The sequence below is a fragment of the Benincasa hispida genome, chromosome 5 (assembly GCF_009727055.1).
Source record: "Benincasa hispida cultivar B227 chromosome 5, ASM972705v1, whole genome shotgun sequence".
Lineage (NCBI taxonomy): Eukaryota > Viridiplantae > Streptophyta > Magnoliopsida > Cucurbitales > Cucurbitaceae > Benincasa > Benincasa hispida.
The window spans coordinates 29,981,977-30,001,770 of NC_052353.1; the positions used below are offsets into that span (position 1 = coordinate 29,981,977).

General features: G+C 30.6%; 1 protein-coding gene across 1 annotated transcript; it reads left to right on the forward strand.

The window, feature by feature from the left end:
• The first annotated feature begins 10,426 nt into the window (after positions 1-10,426).
• LOC120078413 (7-deoxyloganetin glucosyltransferase-like) lies at positions 10,427-13,247 on the forward strand. Its single transcript, XM_039032684.1, has 2 exons — positions 10,427-11,001; positions 12,217-13,247. Exons 1-2 carry the CDS (start codon positions 10,476-10,478, stop codon positions 13,152-13,154), a joined length of 1,464 nt encoding a protein of 487 aa, XP_038888612.1. The 5' UTR covers positions 10,427-10,475; the 3' UTR covers positions 13,155-13,247.
• The last annotated feature ends 6,547 nt before the right edge of the window (positions 13,248-19,794 follow it).

Sequence of the window (19,794 nt, forward strand, 5' to 3'; positions counted from 1 at the left end):
TGGGGGTGATTTGGGTATCACTTGCTTGTGTGTTGGTATATATCGGGCAGTCCTTGGGCATCTGAGCTCAGACTTTTGTGATTTTGTATGCCTATTTTCTATTTTGCTTGTGCCCATTATTAGGACAGTTAATGATACGCTCATTTAGGATCTTGCATGTTTGAGATAATGTAGGAAGATTTTTTGGATAAGTTTTAGGAAAAAAAAAATTTCTATCTCTCATGCACACATATGTTCTTTGTGTGCCTATCCCAGGTCTTTTGCATGTTTAGAGTAGCGTTATAGGGCTTAGGTGTTTGTCGTCACTCTTAAAGGCCTTATAAGATTAAACTCTCCTAAACATCAATTTAGTAATGCATGCAGAAGAAATTAACCAACCAATTTTTCCACTTATCTAAAAGAAAAAGAGAGAAGAAAAAGCAAGAGAAAAAGGAAGACAATAAAAGCAATATGAAAAAAAATGAAAAAAAAAAATATAGAGAGAGGAAAGAACAAAAAGAAGAAAAGAGTGAGTTCATATGAGAGGTATTACAATGAGGATTTTCATAATCATGAAGGTGAATTTGGTCTTAGGATGAGCCTAAGACAAAGTTGATTGAGAAGGATTTCTCTATACTCAGGGGGAGCTTGAGTTATTATTCAACGAGAAGGGAGTTCTCAAGACTTAGGGGAGTCTAAGTTCACACGTGAAGAGATTTCACGAGTAAAAGGAAAGATATCTTCAAGTGAGAAGGAGTCTCAAACGCTTAGATAGAGTCTAAAAATGACAGCACTAATAGTTAAATACTTAGGGGGAGCTTAAGTTCGGGTGAGAGGGAGTCTCACATCTAAGGGGAGCCTAGGTAATTAGCTAAGTTAGCCTTTACATATGTATCTGTAATCTTCGCTATTTACAGAAAAATTCAACCGTTGTAATTGCTTGACTTTTATGTAGTAGATTATTTTTCCTAGACACACTGACTCTCAGATGTAGGTAGTTGATCACCAAACTAGGTTACCAACTTCTGTGTGATCATGCTTGAATTACTAACTATTACTTTGCTATTGTTCCTAACTTTCCTAGGACGTCTTGTGTGATAAACAATATATTATAAACAGTTGATCTCTAACTTTGGTAGTATCACAATTCTTTGTTCGGTAGTTGATCTCTAACTTTGCTAGGCAGTTGCTAGGTATAGTATAACCAAACTTTGCTAGGTAGTTGATCTCTAACTTTGCTAGTAATTTTACTTTAAATAAAATAATATAAGAAAATATATTTTAATAAACAATATATTATGTAATAAGTGAAAAAATAGATAAAAATATGATAGGTTAATAAAGAATACTAAAAAAGCTTTATAAATATGATATGTTAATAATGAATTAAGTAAAAAAATTAATCACAATAAATAGTTTAAATATTATAAATAATCAATAATGAATGATCAAATTAAAATTAATTTCAATAAATACATATTTGATTACAAAAAATAATAATCAATTATTATTATTGAATAAAGAAATTTTGTAGTAACAAAATTTAACTAATAGTAGTTTACAAATTAAATATATTTAAGATACTGTTAGCTAATTAGTTCATAATTTATGTAAATAAGAAAAAATTTTATTGTAAAAATAAATTAAGTAAACATTTAAATGAATCATTATCGATTTACTAAAATAAATGTTGACATTAAATTTCTTAAATTAATAATAATTAATTGATTAATTAAATATATTAAAAATAAACGTATATACAAGATAAAAAAACATAAGAAAATGGAGGGAAAAGAGAAATCACACCATTTTGGAAGGGAAAAGGATGTCTGGGAATAGAGACAAAGTTTTGAAAAATGTGAAAGAAATATGAAATTTGTATGTCTGTGTCAATTCTCATCGAGAAAACTTTCTAACCAAACGACCCCTTAATGAAAAGGTGAAAGGAATGTGATGGTTCGAGTTCTAAAAATTTGAAATAGACGGATAAAAATAAAATATATGTATATATAAAATAACAATCATGGGATGGATCTTTTAAAGATGGTGAAATAGTTGAATAAAAAGTAGAAAAATAACACAGAGAGAGGTTGGTCAGGGAGGAGAAAAGAGAAATGAAAGTTGAGGAGGGAGAAAGAGAGAAAAAGTAATTAAAAAAATAGCACAATAAGAGAAAATAAATGGTGAATGGTAATTCATGAGTAGAGAGAATGGAGTGGATGGTAAGAAAATTTCTATTACCCTTCCCTTTCATCCACACTAGAAATTTGTGACCTCCACACTATTTTTTAATATAATTGGATTAGATGAATTTGAACTATAAAATTCACGATTTCTAGCACATTCGTATACTAATTGAACTATACTCAAATTGACAAACTCTATATTACTTTTAAAGTCATGTTAAAATGACAAATAATAAATGAAGGCCTCAATATGAAAAAAAAATCATACTACTGGGTCACTTCACTAAAGCCTGTAGTTGCATTCCGCTAACTGTAGATATATTATGTCTACTCGATATAACCATGATTAGTAAGTTAATCCTTCACAAGTTGTTTGTAATAACGGCTGGGTCAAAAGACTGTTTTACCCCCGAGATTACCTCTTGTTCCTTAAGTCTCACTGATCCTCTAATGAACAATATGTTTGTGTGTGATCTGATCATCAAACCAAATCCCTCTCGGACCAATGAGAGGGTGGACCCCTTGTTCAATACCTGGAGTCAACACTTAAAGGAATAACCTCTCTACGATCCCTAAAAGTGGTAGGAGTGAATTCCATCTTCCACCCTATGTCCCCAACAATCTACACTGTCTTACCCCTGAAATGGGAGCCTTATTGAGCCGGCGCTGTTGAGCCAACCTTTATCTATGAAAATCTAAGGATAATCCCGAATAAACAGAAGTTCATAGTTAGCTCATGATTAAGGTCAAGTTACCTAGGTCATCGTTTTGGAATAGTCATTCTTAAACAGTAAACAACGTTATAAAGTAAGAGTGACTTATTTCCTTATCCAATCTTGTGCAAACTCATTGCACAGGATACCCCTACTCTTCATATCACATGTACGAATTAGGATCACTTTGTTTGTAGCACTTTACAACTCCTTGTAACAACTATAGAGTGGGCCAAATCCGATAATATTACCAGAATAAGGCACCCAACCTTATTCATATAATATAGATCATTTTGACTATTTACTCGAACCTGATCTACTTTTATGTCTCCACATAAAGTTCAAGTGCTCATGTAGTATTCATGGATATTTTAGTTTATTGGATTTATTTCTAAAACGAAATAAGCAATTCATATATGCAATAACAACTTTATTGAATTTTCGGAATAAGTTTTATTGTTTACAAACCACAAGTTTTAGGACTAAAACCCAACAATCTGATCTCGGATGATCAAGCCAAATGTGGCCGAGCAATCAACCTTAAATATTTGTGCTTCCTAGAGGCAGCCAGGTGTTTAAAATTTTTTCGCTTTCCCTTTGTTTTCAAATTTTAGTGTAGCTACTTTGTTTTTCTCTTTTTAGCTTATCTGGGAAACTTTGTTTGCAGAATATCATTTGAGGCTGAATCTTGAAGCAAGCTCATCTCTCCCATCTGCATGCACAAATTAAGGGGAGTTTCTCTATTCTCCTTCAATTTGTTCCCTACTTTTATACATTGGAGACAATATAGGTTTTGAAAATTGGGGGTGGTTTGGGTATTGCTTGCTTGTGTGATGGTACATATCAGGCAGTCCTTGGGCATCTGAGCTCAGACTTTTGTGATTTTGCATGCCTGTTTACTTTGTTGCTTGTGCCCATTATTAGGACAGTTAATGATACGATCATTTAGGATCTTGCATGTTTGAGATAATGTACGAAGAAAATAAGCTGAGTTTTTAGCCCTTTGAAAAAAAAAATCTTCTATCTCTCATGCACACATATGTTCTTTGCATGCCTATCCTAGGTCTTTTGCATGCTTAGAGTAGCATTATAGGGCTTAGGTGTTTGTCGTCACCCTGAAAGGCCTTATGAGATTAAATTCTCTTAAACATCAATTTAGTAATGCATGTATAAGAAATTAACCAACAAATTTTTCCACTTATCTAAAAGAAAAAGAGAGAAGAAAAAGCAAGAGTAAAAGGAAAGCAATAAAAACGATATGAAAAAGATGGGAAAAAAGTATAGAGAAAGGAAAGAACAAAAAGAAGAAAAGAGTGAATTCATATGAGAGGTATTACAATGAGGGTTTTCATAATCACGAAGGTTAGTTTGCTAGGTAGTTGATCTCTAACTTTGCTAGGTAGTTGCTAGGTATAGTATCACCAAACTTTGCTAGGTAGTTGATCTCTAACTTTGCTAGTAATTTTAATTTAAATCAAATAATATAAGAAAATATATTTTAATAAACAATATATTATGTAATAAGTGAAAAAAGAGATAAAAATATGATAGGTTATGTAAAACCCGAACCCTAATTACTTTAAGTAAGAGTAAGTAGTGTGATGTCTTATAATTAATTAAATGAAGCGATGTTTTAAGAGGGATAGAGGATAGAAGCAAGAAGAAATAAGCTTTTGTGTAGCTAAGTGTAAACCCCGAATTCTAAGCTTCCTAAACAAGCATGTTTAGCCAAATGAATGATATATTAAATATCTAATAAGTGAGAATCCATGTTATTTATAGACGTTGTGGAGAAAGGAAAAGAAAAACATATTAAATAAGGAAACTCATTTATTGGTTTGGCTGGAGGCACTAAATATGGGGTGACGTGGCGGTTAATCCTTGAACTCGCGGGTCGGCAGGAAGATTAAAAGGCAGAGGAAATTTGAAAGTTTGGTTTCGGCAATCTAAATGAGAAATTTAGTGAAATTGGTGCCACTTGAAAGTTGGGAGAATCTAGTTTTCGAGGTTGTCTTGCTGAAGAAAGATTGAAGGGGAAGAAGAACAAAAAGTAAGGAAATGGAAGAAGAGGTAGAATCTCGGGTTAATCAGGGCTCGAGGTAAATTTTGAAAGCTCTAGGCCAAATCATAAGGAATTTTTTGCTGCACTTTTAAGGTAAGGAAGTAACTCAATGATCAACATGTTTGTAGAAGAAAGTTTCTTCAAAAGAGGTATGGATTTTGGGTTATAACTTTTTGAATTTGTAATAGAGAATCTGTGCATAAGCAGACAGCTGCTTGGAAGAACAACCAAACAGCTCACCGTGGAGAGTTATAGCAAGGTATAGAGAATGAGGATCTCGCTTATGAAGAAAATCTCGCTAGAAATTGGGTTGAATCTCACTGGTAAGGTGAGTATCGCTAGGATGAAAGTTTGCCAGGAAAAGCTTGATCTCGCTCATGAGGATATCGTTCATGAGAATGGATTCACTCAGAATGGTTGTCTCACTAGCAATGTGTTTTATTGAAGAAAGTTCTATTAGTAAATGAACTATTTGAGGTATTTTGCTAGGAATTCTAAGTAGTTTAACCGGGAATTATATCCTTTCAGGCCAAGAAGAGCTAGAAGAGGCGTATAACCGGTTAAGAGGCCAACGAGTAGTGAGTGACTATATGATGATTTAATATTTTAATGATTTAGAAACCATGATTTCCTTGAAGTTATTTCTCATGCTTTGTGTTTATATGAAGTGCCAAGAAACCTATGTTTGAAACTATTTCTCATGCTAAGTAAGGCATGTTTTCCATGGAAATTGACATGACTTAAGTATGTTATCTTGTCCAAATACTTTCAGGAAGTTTTAGTAACTCCATTTTCATGATGAACCAGTATGAAGATTTGAGCACTCAGCCTTAGTGTTCAATTTAATGTTTATGACTAGTTATATGACGGATACTGAATGACAATGAGAAGATATCCTAAGGGTACTGAAGGACGGTGAGAATGTATCCTAAGGGTACTGAAGGACAATGAGAAGGTATCCTAGTTAAGTACCTAAGGTACGATGGTACTCAGTTATAACCACTTGCACGTAGGTAATTTGACGTCGAGGGATTGAGCAAAAGGATTCTCCCCGACTAAGGTTGATGTTGAGGGTTAGATCTAGTAGTTCACTTTCAACTAAGGATAAAGGCAATCATATCTTCTCCTAGGCTAGAAGAATAGTTTGGAATTGCTAATGCTTATGTATCAACGCATGATGTTTACTAATGTATGAGTTTTTCAAGTATGTTTTCCATATCTAACACATGCTAATAGTTTTACAAGCTAGTTCAACATGATTTGAGCCAACTTATTTTACAAAGTATGAAGCATGCGTTAGAGTTAAAGCTAACGTTGAATGAAGCTTGATGTACTATGTTTTAAATACCTAAGGTTGTCAAAGTACATGCATTGGTATTCCTAAACATAATGAAAAGGGATACAGAAGGTAGAGAAGGTATCCTAATGAGTTTTCTATGCTATATTTGAGAGCTATTCTTTTAATGCTCTTCGAGGACTTGATAGCTTAAGTGAGTCAGATACTGATGGTAAGGAAGGTATCTGAATAAATATACCTAAGGAGTTGACAGTACATAGAAAACTCCATGTGCACGTAGGCAAGTCTAAATGAGAGGCCAAAGTATGGGTCTCTTGGCTGATAATAGACGTTAGGAGCTAGAGTGATGTATGCTCGTTCTAAACTAGGGAATAATGGTGTTTAATGGAGTTTAAGTGTTGTTATCAATGTTTATGTTTAAAGGAGGTTGCTTGAGATGCCCATCGGTATATTTAAAGAGATCGACGTAGGGATCTCCCCTAGCCATAGTTTAGTATGAACAGGTCGAAGTAGAGGTCTCATCTGGCCATGGCTAGACATTGGGAATTAGAGCAATGAATGTTCATTCTCAACTAAGATTCAGGTTTCTGATACAATGGTTTTAAAGGTTTTATATACACGTTTGCTTTGTATATTTTAGTTCCAGTGTTATGTTTTCAAGTTTTCAGTTTAAGCATGAGATTTATGTTTTATTAAGTCACTCACTAGGCTTCTAGCTCACGTTTTCAAATGTTTTCCTTTTCAGGTTCCCAAAGGACTATTCTGCTGCTGCTCTGCCACTCAAAGGAACAGGTTGAAGGAAGCGTAATTGAAGACCTGTAATAGTTAGTATACATGTGTCTGTCTAGTGACTAGTATTCTAGATGTGGCTTACTAAGTTGTAATATTCATATACGAACAATGCTGTAAAACCCTATAAAGTAAATGTGTTAAGTTCTGAGTTAATATGTATGTATTCAGGGTTTGAGCAATATTTAACAGGTGAGATAGGCAGTAAATGCCAGTGAAAGGGTTGGTAACTGCTACAGTCACCATTTCATCCCCGTTAGGAGGGTAATCTGGTGCAGGGTGTGACAGGTTAATAAAGAATACTAAATTTTTTTTTTATATAAATATGATATGTTAATAATAAATTAAGTATTAAAACTAATCACAATAAATAGTTAACATATTATAAATAATCAATAATGATCATAATAAAGGATCTAATTAAAATTAATTTCAATAAACAATTATTTGATTACAAAAAAATAATAATCAATTATTATTATTGAAAAACGAAATTTTGTAGTAACTAAATTTAACTAATAGTAGTTTACTAATTAAATATATTTAAGATACTATTAGCTAATTGGTTCATAATTTATGTAAATAAGAAAAATTTTTATTGTAAAAATAAATTAAGTAAATATTTTAATGAATCATTATTGATTTACTAAAATAAATATTAATATTAAATTTCTTAAATTATTAATAATTAATTGATTAATTAACTATATTAAAAATAAACTTATATACAAAATTAAAAAAAAACATAAGAAGTTGGAGGGAAAAGAGAAATCACACCATTTTGGAACAGAAAATAAATCCTCATATGTGAAAAATAGGATGTTTAGGAATAGAGACAAAGTGTTGAAAAATGTGAAGAAAATATGGAATTTGTATGTATGTGTCAATTCTCATTGATAAAACTTTCTAATCAAACGACCCCTTAATGAAAAAGGTTAAAGGAATGTGATGGTTCGAGTTGTAAAAATTGGAAATAGATGAATAAAAATAAAATATATGTATATATAAAATAACAATCATGGGATGGATCTTTTAAAGAAGGTGAAATAGTAGAATAAAAAGTAGAAAAATAACACAGAGAAGTTGGTCAGGTAGGAGAAACAAAAGAGAAATGAAATTTGAAAAGGAAGAAAATGAAAGATCAAAGAAGGGAGAAAGAGAGATAAAAATAATTAAAAACATAACACAATAAGGGAAAATAAATGGTGAATGGTAATTCATGAAGAGAGAGAATGGGCTGGGTGGTAATAAGATTTCTAGTACCCTTCCATTTCTTTCACACTAGAAATTTGTGAGCTCCACACTATTTTTCAATAAAGTTAGATTACATAAATTTGAACTACAAACTCCATGATTGCTACACACTTGTATACCAATTGAATTATGTTCGATTTGACAAACTCTATATTATTTTTAAAAGCATGATAAAATGACCAATAATAAATGAAGGCCGTAATATGAAAAAATCTTCATACTACTATGCTTCAGTATTAGAATGTTTTTTTATGTTATTTTTAAAAGCATGTTGATGTGGCAAATAATAAATAAAGTTAATATGAAAACCTTTTCATAATAATATCAGTACTAGAAAATGGAAATATTTTCATGCCCTCACGAAGAATTGAGAGCGAAATGTTACTTTGATTAGAAAGTGGATTAGGTAGAAAGAGATGAAGATAGTATTTTTATTAATAGAAGGAAAATATTTAAGTACATCTCGGATAACATCCATCTTTGTGCATCCCACCAAATTGTTCAATCATAATTTTTCATGTGATAAATTCTTTCTTATTTTTTTATATATTTTAATTCACATATCATGTGTGTAATGATAGTAGGACCAAAGTATTACTCTTAAAAGAATAAACCAAATATAATTATTAAATAGCGTTAAAGAACATGTGGTATGGTACCATTTGAGAGAGAATTGACCATTCAATTCATAACCAAAGGCTACTTGAATTTTGGAAAATAAACAAAATGATGGGCAATAAAATGGGAAAAGAAAAGGAAGTTATTTTATTTAAATTGGAGGAAGAATACAAAAGTACCTGATAATTTGAGAAGAAATGGAAAGTAAAAATGTGAGAATTTGGATTAATTTTTTTTTAAAAAAAAAAATTAGAAATCTGAAATTAGCTTAATAATTTCTTTTTGAAAGTAATTATTTATGATTCATGACATGATTAATGAAATTTCATGTTGGGTAAAAGCTGTGTGATCAATATAAATTTTGTGAGTTGTTTATTATTACTTAGCCTATAGTAAAATTTCACAAATTTATAATTATGTATGATTTTTGAGAAATTGTCATGTGATTTTACATGGTTTTTTTTTTTTTTTTTTTTTTTTTTTATAAATTTCCAGTAAATTCATGTTTTCCCAGTTGAAGTTTATAAAATATTTGAGATGGTTTGTGATTAGTATGTCTTATGTTATTCAAGAAATGTCCAAATTTTATGTAATGTGTTTATATATAGAAAAACTATGCTTCTGATTTTTTCTTTTTAGAGTGAGCATGTTTAGAATGATTAGGAGTTATGAGATTTATGTTTTTTGTGTAAAATGGTAAGGGCTCTACTCCTTGATAAACATAAAAAATGGAGCTCTATGTGTGCACGTAATTTTAAACTAATTAAAAGGATAATTTTGAAAACTTTTGTTTTGAAAGTTTAAGGGTATCAATAATACTTTTGAAACTTCAAAGTATTTTTTAAACAAATTAGTAATAATTTTCATAAAAAATTAATGGATAAAACTATTTTTAAAGGGCTGTTGTTAAATATAGAAAAATGAACCAAAATATTTATAAAATATAACAAAATTTTAGAACTATCAAACTGATAGAAGTCTATCAATGTCAATCAACATATATTATTGATAGCTCTAAAATTTTGCTACATCTTGTAAATATTTTCAACAGTTTTACCATTTAAAATAATTTTCCATTTTTAAACCTTTTTATTACTTTAGAGTATTAATAAAGATATTTTTAAAATAAAAGTTGGAAGTTGAAAGGGTATTACCTATAATTTAACATAAATTAGCCCCATTGATCAATTTTCAACTTATGAAAGTATTAATTTAATCCGAAGAGTCCACAGATATAATAATAAGAAAAAAATTTCCTGACAATTTAAATTTTATTTGGCTATTCTTTAATATAAGATAACCATAGTAGGCAGCTGTAATAATGAAATTGGGTTTTTGTTCCTTTCAAGATTCATATATTACTTTAATAGATAAGAATAGTAAATACTTAAACTTGAGATACGTATCTCCATCATCGATCAATGATCCAAAAAATAATAATTATAAAATCAAACAACTTCTTGCTTTTGCAGCTATAAAATATTATAGCTTTTACATTTCCAATTATCCAAAACTGAGCAACTTCCCATTTCAAGAAAGAGAAGAAGAAAAGGGAAGGAAAAAAGAAAAAGAAAAAGATGGGTTCTATCTCAAAAACTGATAAACCACATGCTGTGTGTATCCCATATCCAGCCCAAGGCCATATCAACCCTATGATAAAGCTAGCTAAGCTTCTCCATCACAAAGGTTTCTACATAACTTTCGTCAACACCGAGTACAATCATCGGCGTCTTCTCAAGTCGAGAGGGCCCGACTCGCTCGATGGCTTGCAAGATTTTACGTTCCGAACTATTCCCGATGGCCTTCCGTTCTCTGATGCAAATTCGACTCAAGATATTCCTGCACTTTGCCAATCCACCACCAACAATTGCTTAGCTCCTTTGTGTGATCTTATTTGTGAACTCAACTCAATGGCGGCTTGTCGTTCCAGTAATTTGCCGGCAGTTAGCTGTGTTGTTAGTGATGCTGTTATGTCTTTCTCTATGTTTGCTGCCAATGAGTTTAAAATCCCATGTGCTTTTCTTTGGACTGCCAGTGCTTGTGGCTACTTGGGTTACTTCAAATATCATGATCTCATTAACCAAGGCTTGACACCACTCAAAGGTATGATTCAATTTCAATTTTTTTTTTTCAATCTTTTTTATTCATTAATTTAGGTTAAATTTAGTTGTTTATGTTCAATGGATTTTTGAATTTGAAGAAGATTTTTTTCTTTTATCTCTAATGGATCTCTAGTCCTTAAATTTTGTGTTAAATTACTTATTGTAGTTAGTGGTTATTATAATATGTGGGTTATAATAATCTTATAATAGTTTATTTTTCGTATGCTCACTATTTTAATATAGATTATAATAATATGTGTTTGAGGTGTAGACTATTTTAGTCTCCGTAGAACATAGTAAACAGTATAACGAAAAAAAAAATAGAGGATGAGTAAAAATAATAAACACTATAACAAAGAGAGATTTGAAATAGTAATATTGTAATTAATTGTAGATTTTAATTGGAGACTCAAACATGGAGTGTGCTATTATGGCCCATTTTATCGAGTTCAAGTTGGGGGCTCAAACACCTGGTTAAACTTTCAATGTTGTGTCTAATGAGCCTTTAATCTATTGGATATTGTTATAATTCATGAAACTCTTTGGACCAAAAATTACAAGTTTAACCATGTTCTATTATTAGGCACAAAATAAAATTTTATTTCTAATAGAATTGTTATATTTTTTTAAAAAATAATAATAATATTGAATATGCAAAGAACCTGAGAAGAACTTATTCAACAATTTCTTTAGAAGAGTAATTGTGTTAAATGACAAAATTGCTTGAATTATTTTTGAAGAAAATTATTTCAAATAGTAAAACTGTTAAAAATATTTACAAGATATAACAAAATTTTAGAACTATCAAGATAGTGTCTATCAGCGTCAATTATTGATAGTTCTAAAATTTTGCTACATTTTGTAAATATTTTAGTTTATTTTTCTATATTTAAAAATAACCCCGTTTTTAAATATAGCAAAATATCACAGTCTATCACTGATATAGATAGTGACGTTTTGTTATATTTAAAAATAAGTTGACTCATTTTCTATATTTGAAAACAACCTTTTTTAGAATTTGGAGACTTATCGGACACAAAGTAAAAAACATCATAACAAATTAAATAATTCTTTTTAAATAATTAAAAAAGAATGGAAAATACAAACCCTTGAGAACAATTAGGATACACAGCCATGTGGATTAAACTCATAATTTAACCAATTTTTTAATTTGAGACTTGGTGTAATTAATTTTGACTTCTTTATTGGTTAACAGATATGAGTCAGGTAACAAATGGATATTTAGAAACTACAGTAGAATGGACTAAAGGAATGAAAAGCATACGTTTGAGAGACCTTCCTTCCTTTCTTAGAACAACAGATCCAGATGATATCATGCTCAATTTCATCCATCAAGAGATGAACAGATCCCGACAAGCTTCTGCAATTATATTAAACACATATGATCCACTCGAACAAGATGTTATGGATTCTCTTTCTTTTATCCTCCGTTCTATTTACACCATTGGTCCACTTCACATGCTTGCCAACCAAATAAATGATGAAAATCTAAAAGCCATAGGTTCAAATCTTTGGGCTGAGGAATCAGAATGCATTGAGTGGTTGAATTCAAAGGAACCCAACTCAGTTGTTTATGTAAATTTTGGTAGCATCACAGTAATGACATCAGAGCAATTGATTGAGTTTGCTTGGGGATTAGCTGATAGTGGGAAGCCATTCTTATGGATTACAAGGCCTGATGTAGTTGTGGGAGATTCAGCCATTTTGCCACAAGAATTTGTAACACAAACCAAAGAAAGAAGCTTGATAGCAAGTTGGTGCTGTCAAGAACAAGTGTTGAATCATTCTTCAATTGGAGGGTTTTTAACACATAGTGGATGGAATTCAACACTTGAAAGTATATGTGCTGGAGTTCCAATGATTTCATGGCCTTTCTTTGCTGAGCAACAAACGAATTGTCGTTATTGTTGCAGTAAGTGGGGGATTGGAATGGAAATTGATAACAATGTGAAAAGAAATGAAGTTGAGGAGCTTGTGAGAGAGTTAATGGATGGAGAAAAGGGTAAGAAAATGAAAGAGAATGTTATGGATTTAAAGAGTAAAGCTGAAGAAGCTTATAAGCCTGGTGGTTCTGCTTATAAGCAATTGGATAAGTTGATCAATGAAGTTCTTCTATCAAACATGAAGGTTTAGATAAAATATTATTTTGAAGTGTGTGATCCAAAGTTCTGCAGCTTACACTTGTTGATCTGTTTCTCTTTTTTTAGGAACCTTTGTATTATTGCATTGAAGACTGCATTATTGTTTTTGCAATAAATTATCATATTTGACATTTGGAAGAGAATCTCATTAAGTTGAGAAATATATATGAAGTTAGTATCATCATAGAATCAATTAACAATAAGAAGAATATTTCATAGATCTTATAAAAATTATGACGTCTCTATCAGTGTTGTTAGCATAAATTTGAAAATTTGTATGCTCTCAGTATCATTGAGGGCAAAAATATTCAAATAGTAAAAAGTCTAGTTATTAACAATTTGACCTAAACGGATTAGTTGGATACATTAGTGGATACTTTAGTACATGTGAAATAGTGAAACTTTTTTTAATACTGAAACATTCAAAAATGGATTTAACTATGGAGATTGAATCCATGGATAGAAACCTCAAATTGGATTGAAACTATAAATTGGATGATGTTTTTATGTACAAATTTTTTAAATTATTCAAATAGTAAAAAATATTTTTATCACAATATTTATGGAATTTGAACTTTTGATTTTTTTCGATCAAAAGTCATTTATATCTTATGCTAGTTGAACGTGCTCATGTTGGCTTCTATCATAGAAGTTTTTCTTTTTTGTTTTTTTTTTTTTAGTTAGAAGTTTATTAGTAGTAGAAATCTATCACGAAATACTTTTAATTCACAATCTAAACTTACCTATGATATACTATTAGGACGGAGAGATTTCATTTACAATGCATAACTAATATATATTCTATCTCTTCTATCACTGATAGATTTGAAACAAATATGTAATTTTCTTTTTCTTTCTCTGTTTTCTAACGATTCTTCTACGTTTATTTTTCTCCATCTCTTACATTGATAACTCAATCAAAAAAATCAAAGTATTTCATGCAATTTCTTTTTCAAACCAACCATGAGAACTAGAAACAACTAAAGTGTAGCTAAACTAATAGATGATTGAAGCTTAAAAGTACGTAATCAAAATCTATAATTTAGTCTGTTATATAAGTGATAAGTTTCTATATGTTATGTAAAATCAATCATTGGCTATTGTTGATTGATTTCAAATAATATAAGTTTATAAGTATATTTATGTGATACTTCATATCACTGATAAACCAGTCTATCAATGATATATTTCATTTTTAACCATGATGTAAGTGATTTTATCGATGATAGAAGTGTGTCATTTATAGATTTTGCTATTGGTGGTAGAAGCCTATCATTGATATGAACTTATCAAAGATAAAATTTTATTACTATCAATAGAAAAATCTATCAGTGATAGACTCTATCGCTATAGACTCTTAACACCAATAGACTCTACCATTCGTAGACTCCATAAGTTGTATCTAAATTTTGTTTATATCTACATATTTTTTTACATTGTGCTATATTTATTAATATTTTAGACATTATTATATCTGCAATGACTCCTAATATCTTAATGTGATACGAAAAGATCCTCCATAATGGGTGGCTATTCTTGGGATTCTTGGGGAAGCCGTCTATCTTGAACTAAAATATGTTTCAATAAGCTTTACTTGTATAATAATAAAATTATCACATCAAGGTTTCAATCATATTATATTCAATTGATTATTTAACCAAAATAACTCCAAAAAAGTGGCAAGCCCTTCTCAATACATGTCTACTTCTTACCATTTTACCTTGAATATAGACCTCATTTTCGATGTGTTTGGAACGTACAAGTGTTTAATTAAAAAAATAAGTTATTTAAAAAAAATTGAAGTTTTTCGTAATCACTCAACATAACTTTTGAAATGTATTTTCAACCATTTTTATTCAGAGTGATTAAATAAAAATAAAAATAAATTTTTTGAAAAATATTTTTTTCTCAAGTCAATCAAAACGAACACTTCATCTATCATATTGATAAGTCATTTAGTTTAAAATACATATACTTGTCTCCATATTTGAGATTTGTTCGATTATAGTCAAACATTTAATTATAGTATTTTATTATTAATAAATCTTAAATTCAATTATTACTTCTAGTTTATTGTTGATTTTTTGAAGAATTTTTTATAATATATTTTCCTTTTCACTATAAATTCTAGAAATAAATTCATATAGTCAATTTTCTTCAATGAAAACCATTATTGTTATTTAACCTAATTAATATTAATTAATTATAATAATGATAATACATAGACTAAAATTACACGTTCAGAATTATAGTGACTAAAATGAAACAAAATTCTAATTATACAAACTAAAATAGTATTTTAACTTGAAACTAATATTTTAATGATGAATTGTCTTTGCTCTTGCGTCAAAAAAGAAAAAGAATACTTAGCACTGCCTCTCGAGAAAATAACTATATTAAAAAAAGGTTACTAATAAAACAATGAATTTTATGGAAAGACGTAATGATAGATCATTGAATTCTGTTTAAAATGATGTTATTTTAATAATAAAAATAGGGTTGAAGAGAATTAAATGACAAAAATAGGGTGGTGAAATAATGGATCTGGCCCACGAGTACATAAAATTGGATTGTTGTTCCGAGTTTGTTGTTTTAGTTTGAATTGATATTTGATTGGGCTGTAGTTTTTGTTTGTTTCTTTTTTGTGTATATTTCGACTGATCTTGGATGTTAGATAAATTAGTAGTTCGAATTGATGTTGGATTTGGACTGATCTTTGGTTGTTAGTTTGGTTATAAAATTTGAACTGATATTTTACTAATTTTAACATTAAATATGTCGCCGCATTCTAAGAATTTAATAATTCTTGAACCTGAAAATGGTGAGAATGGTTATATAGTTGTATAAATTGATGAATTATTTAAAGAAAATGTTGGGTTTTATGTCCTAAAACTCGTGGTTTGTAAACAATAAACTTATTATGCTGATCAATAAAGATGCTATTGAAGTATTGATTCAATAAATTTATTATTGAATATATGAGTTGCTCATTTCATTTTAAAAATAATTGAAATCCAATAAAGTAAAAAACCATGGTTATTATATGAGAATTTAAACTTAATGTGGAGACATAAGAGTGAAGTAAGTTTGAGTAAATAACAAAAATGGTCTATAATATATGAATAAGATTGGATACCTTATTCTGATAACACTATCGGATGCAGTCCATTTTGTAGATGTTACAATTGTTGTAAAGTGCTACAAACAAAGCGATTTTAATTCATTCATGTGGAGACATGCAAGTGAGGGCTGAAGGAACCTTTGAAGATCCTTAAGTGAAATTATGGAGATTGATCCAAAATTTATTTTCACAGAATCAAAATTACAGAGTACAAATGTTATGCATATTTATAAACGTACAACATGCAATCAAAAATGAAATAAGAGAATTACGGTGAAAGAACTAACTCTTGAAGAACTAGTCTTCACGTTTATCCTCTCTGCCAAAATCACGAACTTGAAACCCCACAATGCACACCACCACATGATTTCCTCTGTATTCTCTATGATGAGAATCTAGGAGTGTGTGGACTTTGGCCTTTCGATGAGGGAAAGAATAAAAGAGATTTGAGAGATAGGGATAGATTCACAATTACAGAACTCTTATCGTAAAACCTAAAAGAGGAAGAAGATAATTAATCATAATTCAACCAACCCCTTCCCACTAACATGAAGTAGAGTGAAAAAAGGGGAGAGTTACAACACCCTCCCTAAAATTATTTTCCAAAAAATAAAATTAATATATAAATTATTTAATAAAAAATATTTATAATAATAAATATTATATATATATATATATATATGATAACCACTTTATCATATAATATATATTAAACTATATGTAATATCAAATATAACATATAACCTATAGTATAGTATTGTATCGAATATAATATAACCAATAGTTTAATTCTCTCAACAAGGATATTTAATATAAATCTCATTTATATTAAATTTAATTATATAAATCCAATTCACATAATTAATATTTCAATTATATTCAAATATTTATTTCCTCTAAAATAAACTTTATATTATAATGTATCAAATACATTGTAGTAATTAAATCATATATAATGAAATTAAAATAATTATATCCCACATAATTAATTCCTTCAATTAATTTGAATAATTAATATTAATCCAAAATTGATTCTCATAAATCCCTATTGGTCTACAGAGGGGACCTCATGGACCTGTAGCTTCAAGCTCCAATGGTACTTGAATAATTAATTAAACTCTTTAATTAATTTACTCAACATCCATTAACTGTCGGACACTCCACTAAAGAACGACAACTGCACTCTTCGCACTACAGGCATATTTCTATATCCATTGGATATAACTAATCAACAGAGCAATGACCTTTCACAAATTGCTCATCAGTACAGCTAGGTAAAAATTACCAATTTGCCCCTATAGTTACATATACATAGCAATGACCTTTCACAAATTGCTCATCAGTACAGCTAGGTAAAAATTATCAATTTGCCCCTATAGTTACATATAACTCCTTAAGTACCACTGATCCCTCTAACGAACAATAAATCATAGTCCAACTATGATTAAACCCTTTTCGGCCTAAGAGTGGGTGTGGCACTATATGTTTTTCGCCTCGAAATCAGCCCTTAAGAAAGAAATTTATCTACTTTCCACCACCTCGGGGAAGGAGTGAATTTCGTTTGGTGTAGCTGTGTTCCCAGCTCTCCATTCCGATGAATCCCCAAAATGGTACGCTTGTTAAGTCAACGATCTAACCACTCTCACCCATACAAATCAAAGAACCACCTTTATAGACAAGAGTTACTAACTCGCTCAGGATTCAGGTCATGTCATCTATGGTCTGAAGGAACTCTAAATAGAGAACCATGTGAGCAAAAGTAGATCATTCCAAATTCCATTGAGAAAGAACACAATCAATTACAGTCCAATGGAACAAATTATGAATAATAAGTAAATTATAAGGATGCTTCTTAAATGAATGAACAAGGGATAGAGTACGTAAATCTTTGAAGAATACCTTCTTCAAGTATCCCTCAATCAATCTCCAACGCGTCCAAAGAAATACTCGAACGCAACGATCAAAACAGGCAATAGCACGAACTAAAGATTCCTCGATCACTATCGAGTCCAACTCGATCCTCGACCCTCGAACAGAATAAAAACACCACCACGAGAGTTATCTTGGTATTTTTTGATGTGAGAATCCAGGATTTGTTGGCTCTATGTGACTTTAGATAGAGGAATGAAGGAGGTAGACGATTGAGTAGACGATCGAGTAAGTGGGAGATGGATAAAGTGTATCGTATAGACTAGATACTCGATTGTTTAGTAAGAAGAAGCCTATCATATAGACTTGATACTTGATCGTGTAGTAACAAGTAAACGAGTAAAGGGAATAATCATTTCGTGGTCCGGTCTTATACAAAATTTTTGTATAAGATACCCCCGATTGAGTAAACTCTTTACTCATTCGTTTAGCATCAGTCATGCAATCATATAGTAAATACTACACTATCGAGTTAGAACTTTTCTACTCAATCATTTAGTCAAATATAAATGATCGTTTAGCCTGGGCTACACGACACGACCAACGCTTGGTCTTCTTCCTCGAAGTGAACAACATCTCCATGCTTCTTTGAAACTTCATCACGAACGACTCAAAAACACTCCAAACACTTTCAATACATACTCAATAGCAAGTTAATTATGCCCAAAAAACGCAGGGGCACTTATAAATTAAATTTGAAATGTAAAGAAAAGTATTAAAACAGAGGCAATCATCCCGAAACATCCATCAAACCATCCACAAACACAGTTAACACTTAAATGCATTGTAGAAAACATTTAAAACCCACCAAGACTGGAAAAGAAAGTTCAAACAGTAATAGAATTTGGAATATCATAACAACCTGGCTTTGATATCAATTGAAGGAACTCTAAATAGAGATCTAGTGAGCGGAAGCAGATCTCCAAGTTTGATTGAGAAAGAACACAAACAATTACAGTCTAGAAGAACAGATTATGCATAATAAGTAAATTATACGCATGCTTCTTAAAAGAATGAACAAGGGATAAAGTATGCGAACCTTTGAAGGGCTCTTTCTTCAAGTATCCCTCGATCAATCTCCAATGCGTTCAAAAAAGTACTCGAATGAAACGATCAAAATAGCCAACAATATGAACGGAATAATCCTCGATCACTATCGAGTCCCACTCGATCCTCAACCCTCGAACGAAACAAGAACACCATTACAAGAGTTACCTATGTATTTTGGTGTGAGAATCCAGAAGTTGTGGGCTCTGTGTGACTTTCAATAGAGGAATTAAGAAACTAGACGATCGAGTAAGTGGGAGATGGATGAAGTCCATCTATAGACTAGATACTCGATCGTTTATTAAGAAGAAGCCTATTGTATAGACTTGTTATTTGATCCTATAGCAACGAGTAAACGAGTAACTATCGTATAGTAAACTCGGTACTCGATCGTGTAGTCTCTCTATGCTATCATTTAGTAAAATACTTTTACTCGATAGACAAGACTTTTTGTGAGATCAACTGAATGAAAACTCAACCTCTGAATTTTAGAAAACCATTTTCCTTTTATCTCACAATTACCATAACCGTGCAA